The 11,950-nt window shown below is 36.7% G+C and overlaps 1 protein-coding gene across 1 annotated transcript; it reads left to right on the forward strand.

Annotated features, from left to right (window-relative positions):
* The first annotated feature begins 4,694 nt into the window (after window positions 1–4,694).
* On the forward strand, window positions 4,695–11,560 carry LOC150102974 (uncharacterized). The gene is made up of 3 exons (XM_090397503.1): window positions 4,695–5,267; window positions 8,109–8,246; window positions 10,282–11,560. Exons 1-3 carry the CDS (start codon window positions 5,180–5,182, stop codon window positions 10,629–10,631), a joined length of 576 nt encoding a protein of 191 aa, XP_090253629.1. The 5' UTR covers window positions 4,695–5,179; the 3' UTR covers window positions 10,632–11,560.
* Window positions 11,561–11,950: the final 390 nt, after the last annotated feature.

An 11,950-nucleotide genomic window follows, 5' to 3' on the forward strand; every position in this document is an offset into this window, starting at 1 on the left:
AACCAACCACAATCAATATTGAAACTGACTGGAAAAATATAAAGGAACCATACTAAAACCAGCAGAAGAAAGTTCAGGTTACAAATCAAGGAAAAACAAAAAAAATGGCTCAGACCTTGGAATGATTACTTAAAGGAATTAATCGAAAGGAAAAAGGAGGATTTTAAAATCTATCTGCAGAGCAAAAACACTGCTAACTATATACAATATAAGAAACTACGGGTTGAAATCAGAAAGCTCTCCAGAAATATACGCAGCGAAGATTGGAGTAAATATATTAAATTATTATAGCAGGATATCACTGGACCACAAAGAATAAAATTTTCAGACAATTCCAAACAACTGAAAATGTTTATTTCCAAAGAGGATTGGATAGAAAACTACAAAATATTATGGAATGAAAAACAAGAAAAGAAAACAATGAAAAAACTCACAAAATTGAAGATATCAATATACAGGAAAGTACAGAAGAAATAATAATGGAAGAATTAAAAGAAGAATTTAAAAATTCAAAAAATAGAAAAAGCCCGGGCCTGGAAGGAATACGTGTGTTGAGCTCCTTAAATATGCAGACAATAGCTTAAAAGAAAGCCTACTTAAACTCTTCAATAATATCTGGGAATATCGAAGGATGCCAAAAGAATGGGAAACTGGAGCAGTAATAAATATTCACAAAAAAGGTCCCAAGGGTGGAAATTACAGAGGCATTATTCTCTTAACAGCATCTAAACTATATGCAAATATCTTAAAGAACGGGCTAATGGAATACGCAGAAAAATAAAAGTACTACTGTGTGGTTTTAGAAGAGGATGCACAGATGCTCTTTCACAACACAACAGGTCATAGAAAAAAGAAAAGAATTTAACCTGCCCACTACTTTCCTTCTATTTATTGACTATGAAAAGGCGAATGATAACTTGAACAGAAATCTACTCTGGAAAATATTACAAGACGGTAAAATACCTTCTCAATTAATTAAAGCAATAAAAAGTCTATACAGAGAAACAAAAATTTGCATCAAATTTGCAGACGGAACATTATCAGAACCAATAACTATAAATAAAGGAGTAAGACAAGGTTGTGGCTTATCCCCAATCTATTCACATTTAGATAAACTGAATCTCCAAAGAATGGAAAACAACTGTCAAAGATGGAGTTAAACTAACAAATAATATAGAGCTAAATACAATACTTTATGCAGATGATCAAGTACTAATTTCAAATTCAGAATATAAACTCCAAATTTCAACTAACCATCTAAATGAAATAGCAAAAAATGAAAATATCTGAAACAAAAACAAAAGCTATAGCAATGTATGGACTCATAATTCAAAAAGTCAAAATTATGCTTAACAGTAAAATAATAGAACAAGTTATAGAATTCAAATACTGAGAAATATAATCTCGCAATACAATACTGATTCAAAATTGGAAGCAAATTTACAATAGAATGAATGGCATAATTAAAAGAAATTTTGGAAACCAAATGACTAAAGAAACTCAATTAAGATTACATAATATGACTTCTAAACCATCTCTCAAATTTGGAAGTGAAACTTGGATTCTAAAACAAAGAAACAGACAAAGATTGGAAGCAGCACAGATGATGTTTCTACGACCTCTGCTGGGACTCACTAGGTTAGATAAAAAGAAAAATAGAAATAAGAGAACGATTAGATACAAAAAACATCGTACAAGAAATAGAAGAGTATCAGCAAAATTGGCTGCGACACATGGAAAGGATGAATAACAAGAGGATTCCCAAACTAGTACTAGAATATAAACCTACAGGAAGAAGAAACCGCGGACGTCTAAGATTAAGGTGGAAAGATCAACTTCATCTGCAGATCACAGGAACAGGACATAAAAAAAAATCTTATACCTGAATTGCTCAGACGAAGATTTATCGGTTTTTTTTTTTTTCTATCGATATTTCCACAGATATCTTGATAAGTGTATTGGAAATGAAATACCGAAATACTTTTCTTTGTAAATTATCGTTTGTGTCTTCTCTCATCGGCAAATCATGTGCCGATGACGTAGCTATTTGTAAACTTTCTATTTGTAATAATTCAACCGTAAACTTTTCTTTCGTGTCATTAATCTGTATGCTACATTATTTCTTCGAGTCTAATGTTTCTATTGGTTTTTGTATATTGGAAACGTTGTTCTCTCAGTGCTATTTTATTATTTTCTTTATGTTAGTAGACTGCGTTACTTATTCTCAGTTTATTGTCTGTACAGAAAAAACTGCAAAAGCATGTTATAAAAGTCCGGATGAATGCGTTCATTCCATGAAATCATTAAGTATTTTAATTATAGCATGAAATTGACATTTCAGGCGCATTTGAGATTTTAACACAGTGGGGAAATAATGAATAAGAAATAATTATAGCTCAAGAATAAAGAAAGGTGCATATTACACAAGACTAAACAAAACAATGAAACCAGACACCCATCACGAAAAAAAAAAAAAATGAAAGGAAGGAAGGGGAGTCTAGAATGTCATATGAAAATTCTTTCAATAGGTTTTCCTTTTTTGAGATATAAACCATCATTATCATTAATAGTAATGCAGATAGATGGCGCCACAAGAACTTAATTTTCACTAAGGCAATGTGTAGTCTGTTTCATTTCGTCCGTTATATAAAACTAAAAACAAACAAAAAAATTCTTTAGTTTCTAAAAAATCGTTTTATATTAAAATACTAAACATAATTTGTTGCATGCTTCATGTGTGTGGTCGGTGTAATGAATGGGTGATATTTTTTAAATGTTAAGTACGCCGACGTTAACTTTATTAATGTTATTAGACGATAGGATCACTCACCCGCTCATTCACCAGAGAGGAGAGTCTGGTGAATGTTTTGAACGTTTTGAATGTTTTAACGGTTAGCTCTCATCAGAGACCACACACGCTCTCATCAAACCCCTTTCCATGGTATTAAAGTATAACATTTATGAAACTCATAATTATCGTAAACACTGATATCAAATTATGAACTCCGATTAGAAAAATAACTTTCACGAACGAACTGCATTCGGAATTTTCTGCGGTCATCTGATGAGAACCGAGGCTGTTGCAAGTCAACCACAAGCAAATGCTGGCTTAGTTCGAATTCATGCTTGAGTGACTCATTGTCAAAGCACCTCATGCTGAAGATATTGTTGTAACCTCACTACGTATTTTCTTATACATTCGTTTTAAAGTGGTTTTTTTTTTTTTTAATTATTCCGATACCAACCTTTGTCTAAATTTTACCTCTTCCACTCGCTTAAACGTATTCCTCATTATTCAAATATTAATATTTGCTTTACGATATATATTAGTGCGTTAAGGGGGAAAATATCTTATGTACGCAAACCACTTAGAGATTTCTATTGATTCCCCTAAGTGAAACCTACTCGGATTTGGGCGAATTAATTTACGGTTCGTGGCTTGAGACTCGTCGCTATTTAGAACTCAGTCCACCACACATTGAGTTTCAGCTAGAAACTTGGGCATAAAATGCTTTTCATGCGCCGAAATTAAAGGGTATATTGGCAACGAACCTTATTAAGATCAAGCAGAAATTAGGAATCAAATAGCACGTATACTCCCGAATATTCTCCGTTTAACATGGAATAAATTTATTCTAGAACATTTTCGAACCTAGTCCTCACTGAAGGGCCCAGCTGGCCAAGCACTCCTCAGCTTAGTGACTTCTCCCAAAGCCCTTTCTTTTCATCTTGTATAAGCTTGTTTGGGAAGAGGTTGTCACCAATGACTGCAGCTTCGAATCGGATGCCAATGCGAATGTTCGTCTTCGGGTAATATTTAAACGTTTGAAAATATTTAAAATATTTTATTCATTTTTTTATTTGGTAGGAAAATTGCTTCATCGTATGTATCGTCATTATATTGGATTAGCGACCTCTACCGGGTCCTCTGTAGGCTTCAACTTGTTTTAAGCATCGCCCTTCTAACAGGAAATTGTGCTTCTGATTGGCGTATTTTGAGTAACTTATTTCTTAGAAGCACGGTTTAAGCTGTTCGAGAGTATGGCTGCATATTCATTTTCTTTTAATTATCGGGACAGAGTTGCCGTACAAATAATTCTCGTGTTTGATTAAGGCAGATTTTTAGTGAGTTTCATGTGCACAGCGCGTAATGGGAGAAATGTTTGGCGTGGTGATGCTGACAGCTGTAGGGATGTCACATTCCAAACATACGGAAACCGCGCGTGGGGGGACAGCAGAATTCCAATATCTACCCACGCAGGAAAACCGCAAGTTTTTAACCGCCAACCATTTTTATTACTTCCCCTCCCCTAGAACAGATCCCTCCCTCCCTCCGGAGCGAATGAATCTGTTACCGCACAGTCCTGTTGAAGTCATTTCGCGTTCTTCCTTATGCTGCACGTGTAGCACTCAAAGTATTACGTGGACGGACGCTGAACAGAAGGACGCGCAGTGTACACCGAACGTGACTTATCACGACACAAATGAATTAATGAAGGAAGCTAATTCTATGGCCGTAACCCCCCTGTGCCCTAATCAGCGAGACTGCAGCGCGTACTCGACAGCATTCCACTTAACTTGCCGAAACTTTTCTCCAATAGCAAGCATGGAAATCAAGACGATGACGTCACGCTTAGCTATCCCTGGTGGATGCGAGTTTGACGTCCCTGTCAGAGATAGAGAGAGGGGGGGATGTATCTGCCTTTTTTCTAGGCGGAATCACGTGGTATCCTCCATGGCGTAGTTTGTGTTTACACAACTGAGTTCGCGTGATCAGTGTCCGTTCGCCATAGTAATTCGATCCCTGACCAGCCGGTTGGGTGGCCAAAGCGTTCGTATCCCGAACTGCCCTAAGCCCTGCTTCCTGCGGGTGTCCTGTTCGTTATGTGGCGCACGCGCGCAAAGGGCTAGTCATATGGACAGACAGCGCGCGCTATAAAATGCTACTCACGTGTCATCTCCGAACAAAACAGCCTTCGTAGTACAAGCCGAGTTCAGAGGGAGAATCAGAGTGCACGAGGGAGTTGTTGTCAAGGAAACTGCATGAGCCAGAAAAGTTTTGTTCACTGTAGTGCTGGTCGAAGGACAAAACCATTTTGCGCTTGAACTGTTTATTGTGTTTAGTTCAATTTTTGTACAATTTAACTTCTTTTTTTTTTTTTTGTTTTTTGCTGCCGCGATGATAGCAACCGTGTTTTTAGGAATTTCGCTGTGTGTGGGAGTCGTGACCTCCAGCGGTCCTCATGTACGCTACCAGTACTTTGACGGTAAGTGAATTTACATCATCCTTGCTTATTTTGTGCTCACACTACGCTCTTTGTTTTATCCTCGAAGATATTTTAAGATCTCTGTGTATTAATTAGTGATGCAGTAGATGTATTCTAGCTAAAAATAGAGCAAATACATTTATGCATGGCAATCTTCAAGATTTCTTAACTATTGAATTCCTTTTCTGAACTTCAAATGAGCCGAGTTTAATATAGGAAAAAAAAAAAGTATTGGAAAAAAAAACAATACTTTTTTTTTTTTACTTTTTTTTAGTATCTAAAAGATGTAAATACATTTGAATTAAGATAAGAAAAATCTATCGGGCGTGATCGAATAATACATGTACAAGTTGAACACTGCTTTATTAGAAGATTATTGAGCAGAAGTCTGTGCAGCATGCTTGGAGACAACATCAAATGAATTAGCCTACTTATGATGTATACATGGGATGCTCAAAACAGTTGAGAATTTGGGGGAAACTCCTTCGTATCTTCACAACCACAAAGATCTAAGAAGATACGAAGGAAGCTGGTGTAAGGGATCATAATACTGATCCCTGTTAAGTGAAGATTGCGTCTTTGGCAGCCGTGCAGTCGAAAGTAGTTAATCAAACACATTCATATGCAGTCAACTTAAGGAGGAGAACAATCCAAGCTTCCCGCTGATTACGCGTGAATAAAAATGCAAACTTTATAAGCATCGAGTTCATCTCAACGGGCTTTAAAGCTAAAATTTCACTCTTAGCAAATTGTCACAGCAATTGTTATTTTATTGAAATTATTTCTGCTATTTCCAATAGGCATGACTAGCAGATCTGTACATCTGGAAGGCGACAATCGTATATGTATACGATTGCCGTCTTCTATGAGGCAAAAGTCTTCGAAATCGCTGATTATAAACATTACGACTCTCCTCCTTAACGTTCGGGCGAAATCTTTGTCTCATTCGTTTGTGTTAGCGTTCACTCACACGCTACGATAAGGCTGTTTCCTTAGAAAAACCGCGGAAGATAAAAAATAGGATCGGTGGAAAGCCTGGGTAACCTCAGAGTGCAACCTTCATGAGGAAATGACGTAATCATTCAGATACATCCGGGACTTCGCACCGATTCTGTGGGTGAATTGAATTAGGAATTTTATATTTTTATCTTCGTTGATTTCGGAAGTTCTGCATAGGAATGCGACTCACTTGAAAAAACATGAGACGCGATAGATGAAAGACCGCAGCAAAATAAACAGTAGAACTCGTTTCTAGTAAACTAAGCTTTCTCCGATAAAGTGATAACCTACTTAGGGAGGGACGTAACGAGATGGGAAACCCGAGAACTAGGTTTTTGTAGAGTCCAAAGTTCCATCGAACGATGAAGATGTCAACATGACATAAAACGGGTGCCTCACATCGGTTCAAGATATGTCAACTCAAGTAATTTCTTAATCTCGTATCTTAAACGTGATTTCCGTATACCTGATTAAGATAATACGTCAACAGAATAAAATAGTTCAGTCAGTAGAAGCATAATGTTGGATGTTTCGTTAGCACAGTAATAGTTGATGCTATTAGTTGCTAACTCGGTTGTTCCAGCGGTGATTATTACAAAGCGATTAGACCAGTTTGTGTTTAATAATGTGGCTTAACTAGCGTAAAACTGTGTCGTACTTTTTATAGAAGTTTTCCACGGCTGATATTGAGTGGAATATCTTTTATTCATCACATTAGCAAAATAACAAATTCTGTATTTGACTAAAAAGAAAAAAGAAACTTGTTAGTCTGTGGGTATTAAAATTTGAAAAGTAGCATTTCGTACTTAAAGTACTTTGTTCAATTCAGTTACAAATATTCCTTTGCTAACAACTGCATTTGACGAGCTACAATTTCTCCCTATGCAAGATGAATTGTGACAGATTTCGGTTGGCGACTGCTGCCACCAGTCAAAAAAAAAATTCTGCCATTTGCGGAGAGTAAACATTAAGGATAATTTCTCAAATAAAAACAGAAAGCAGTGTCGACATAAGACAGATGATTATGCAAATTAAATAAATTAATAAAAAAAACTCGTTTCGCTGTCTCTTGTGTACGTGTTGGGATAGATATAAATTTTTTCAAGGTCAAGGGTGTTATCGCAGTCATAAAGAAGTTTTTGTCACTATGGGAAAGCAGGATGTTGAAGAATTATACTGCTCTCTAATGAGTAGCCTTGAAGAATGCAGAAGGATAATCAACAAGGAGGAATGACCCGCATATATATCTTATCAAAGCAGATGGCTTTTCCGTAACATGCTTTGCGCATGGAGGAATGATGAAACACCGATGCAAAATAATAAAAAAAATTTTTTTAAAAATCACTCATGAGATCTGTTTGGTATTTTCAAAGCTGAAGTTAAATGTTGCCATGACGACTGTTTCAACAATTTGCAAAAATCGCACTCTGTTATGAACAATTCAATACATTAAACTCCTAAAATTAGCCATTCTCTCTCTCCCCACTGTTGTACGGTTCCCTAAAATTGCATGCGTGGGTCGATAAAGTGTTGCTAAAGTCAGTGTTCAAGTTTTTTTTTTTTTTTCGGTTTTCGAGTTCTTGTAGAGTGTTTACGGTTACTGACCAGTAAGACCTGTTTATGATGCTTCTCAAGACAGTTCAGGTTAACCGCTTGCAGGAGGATAAATGTTGGAGGTGCGTGATGCACTCATCAGTATGGACTTTCAGATTTTCACGCGCCTTCACATAATGTCGTGCTCATCCGCTCACTACAAAACCGGTTATACCTTCCGAGGGCTACGAGAGAAATATTTTCTTTTATTACACCACTGAATAAATAACCCGTTTTTTCTATTTACAGACTACCTGAACAGCCTGGATAGAGATGAGCAGGCCTGGATAACTGGGGACACCGCGGAGGATCTGGAAGGAAGTGGAGATCCAGAAAAGGGAATCGCTTTAGGAACTATTGTGAACAGACCGCTTCCTTATAGATCAGGTAGGGGTTTCTGTATTAAGATTTGTTGCAGTATGTCAAAATTTCCTTCCCTAATTTGAGCGCGTGAGCTCAAATTAGCAGACACCTAGATGCCAATGTCATAATAAAACATTCTCACTTAAATATGAACTCTGGCTTATGGTCACTTTGGGGTTCAAAAGAAATGAATTGGATATCCCGCTGATTGCTCTTAACGGTAGGGTGGACCGAATGAATCAAAACGCCAAATGGAATTAAAATCTACACAGAGAGAAGTGTTGTAAGACGGAACTGGATAAAATATTTCATCCATACGTTGCTTTAAGCCAAACTGAATGATAAAATGGGCGGAATTATGCGCTACAAATGACCGTAAAAGTGTCGTACATAAATCATTCGCAAATGTGTCTAAACGCAAGTACAATATAAATTCACTCGCTCCCGTGTGCGTTATCTTCTGTACCGCTAAATCTAAAATTCATTATTAAGTCCGTTGAAATAAATACGGATTATATTGGATAATCCCTATAAAATAAAATCCTGGTGCGTGAGACAGAAACTGAGGAAGTGTTTTTCATCTTCAAGGACTCGTAATGAGATTACGCGTAAAATAAAGTGACGTCAATGCGCGCATACAATTTAGTCTTACAAAATATGCTTCATTTCCTTCCTGCCAAAAACTTTAAATTATTAAAAGCACTGTTCAGATGTCATTTCGAAGTTACCATAATTTCAGAGGTGGACGAACTCAAGAATAAGGGGGGAGGGACTATTGTCATAAAAAACGAAGTTTCTTTGGTAATTTAAACGCAGATTTACTGAAAACATACGTAAAATTTAGCAGAAACATTAATTAGGCAAATTATTTAAATATTATACGCAAGAAGTCTGAATAGTATGCAGTTTTAAACTTGTAGCTTATCTGTCATATCTCGGTTAATTTCTCTCTTTTATTTTGACATATTTATACACTTTTTTTTTATTTATTTATTCAACGATGCTAATTTATATCCTCCAGCAGAACCGGATCCGACAAAATGTAACCTCTCAAGCCCCTTCCTGTTCAACATTAAATATAAATTGCCACTAACCAACTGGTCCTCGTAACTTATATGATCCAACAGCTTTACGGCACTTAGTGAACCTTCTCAATACACCTTGGATTATCTTACTGTCATCAAAAGCCTTGGCGAGTAAAGCTGATGCTCTGAACTGACCAAAGTATCATTCCTTTCTTTACATAACACGATTTAAAAAAAAATGAAAGATCGTGCAGATCAGTATTAATTTCCATGGAAACTGACCTTTTTTCCAATTAATCTATTTAGGGAACAGGCCTCCTGTGCAATTATGTTTCTCTACTTGGCATTCATCACTCTTGACTAATTATTCTACAGCTTGAAGGATTCATTATCAAGTGAATTAATCTGGTGAATTCGGTAAATAGTTGCACGCGAATCACCGACTCAAATAGTGTTCGCAGAAAACTTGAAATTTTGTTGAACTGTGGTCATCTTGGCAAGCTCGATTAGAATGCGATGGATACCTATGTGCGATTGAGTTTGTAAAAAACTGTCTAGTTAACTACAATTTGGTTTCTCAGGTAAAAAAACGCGCATTTAAAACACTCGTTTTTCCTTTGTAGAAACCTGCACATTTGCGAACTCCTACATTTCGTTAAATGAAACAGTAATAGGAACACACGCGAGAGTTCTATTCTTGTATAGACGATGGGGTCACACTGAGCATCTCTGATCGTATCTTAGGCAGATGGTTATTGCCCGGGATTAGCGAATATATTCCCAGCATACGTTCTGTTATTGAGATCGTGTGGTTATTTTAATAACATTTAAGGTTTATCCTAAAAATGTATTAAGGTAATTAACAAATCGAAGAAGAACCCCAAGTTCAAAAAATGTTATTTATTAGATTAAATGCAAAATATCGATTACAACAAAATATCGACCACAAAAACAATTAGGATACATTAGAAGAATCTTTTCAATTCACTAGTATTACGAAGTATTTTGATGCTAACATTTTGTTGTTTCTTTAGGCCTCACGAAGAGCAAAGATGTGACCTGTTGCATGCTGGGGCAAATAGCCGGAGATAAAGGTTATCACTGCTTCGTCAAGTTCTACGTAGCCAGAATTCTGATGAGAAATAAAAACCGTGCGCACAACAGAAAAATGTCCTTCTACGGCCGCAACAAAGTGCCCAACTACGGAGAGAAATTGATGAGGACATTCGAACAGTGCGTTGCAGGCAAGGGAACTCTGTTCCACAAGTGCTGCCACCTAACGACGTTGGAGTCTCGACCTGTGAAACGATACGACACGGTTCAGAAGCAGCGCTATTACAAAAAGCTAAAGAGCATCCCCAAACAGCAAGAGGAGACCGAATGACCAATCGTATTTTACTGATGAGGTGACGTCACACCATTGAACGCACACAACATCCATATCTCGTCTGTTTGCAGCAGAGTCCCATTATTTGTGCTCTTCGCGTGCCATTTTTCAGGCTGCGGTGTTTTGCCATCGCTCTCGCAGCCTACCCTTAAAATACTAGGCCTGATAAAATATATCGAGAGAGGACCCACCCACACACGCGCGTGTGTGCGAGAATAGGAAAGTATTATTTTCGACCAAATATTTCTAGAGTGAACGCAACCGGTGTTGTTATGCGAAGAATTTAAAAAAAATGGCGTAACCTAATTAGGGTATCAAATAGTACGAGGGGACACATCTGAAACTGAGCGTCTCACAAAGGACCGAAGCCAGGGGAAAAAAGGCTTAAAAATGGAATCAGCTGATGGGTCGATTTATTGTAATGAATTTTAATGCAATCATATTTACACACACAAACTGATGAAGGTGGTAAAAGAATCGTATTTGTATGTGTGCGCTGTTTTTGTTTGCAAATTGTGGCGATTACTTAATCCTGTAAATTGGTAAAAAGATTATTTTATTTAGAGTTATATAAGAAGAACGTTATGTTAGTCAAGTGAGTTTCCTATGATTTCTCTTTCTTGTAGTTTAATAGGTTTTGTTAGTAGCTTACTTCCCTCTTTGTAACCTTCCACAGTGCTGTTTTGTGTTGGCTATTTTCAGTCAATGATCAAATTGTTAACTAGCATTCTGAAGAATGTATCCTTGAATTAAGAAGGAAAAAATAATCTTAATTGTTTCCACTGTAAGATGGATTTTGTAAAGAAACGAACGATAATGATTCTGTTAACATTAACTCCGATGTTTTTGTAGAGTGCCAAAATGAACAGAATGAGATTGTTGTATGAATTTCCATTATATGAATTAATAAAAAAATTTGTACCTTCGATATTTTCTATTTATTACAGGGAAGAAACTGATTGCATGAAAAAGAAATCAAAGGATAGACGCATGTACCCCAAACGTTTAACAGAAAAAAGTAAATGCTTCCGCTGATGCAACAGAACTCTTCACTGAGCCATGAGAACACTCCTTCTGATGATGCCGTTAACCAACATAATTGAAAGGTTTTAACAAAGATACGAAAGGACTCGCGTAAAATGTTTTCGGTTATCCATGCCTGGAACCAGCAAGAACAGGTCGCTATGCAATGTTCTTGCGAGAGGACAGAGTTCAAAACCAAGTAGTTGGAACACAAATATGTTCCAGGAAGAAAACTATTAGTTATTTTAACGGAAATATTCTATCTATTACGACCTTGTGATCATCTATCATTC

The sequence above is a fragment of the Typopeltis vanoorti genome, chromosome 9 (assembly GCF_054136105.1).
Source record: "Typopeltis vanoorti isolate ZY-2024b chromosome 9, IOZ_Tvanoo_1.0, whole genome shotgun sequence".
NCBI lineage: Eukaryota > Metazoa > Arthropoda > Arachnida > Uropygi > Thelyphonidae > Typopeltis > Typopeltis vanoorti.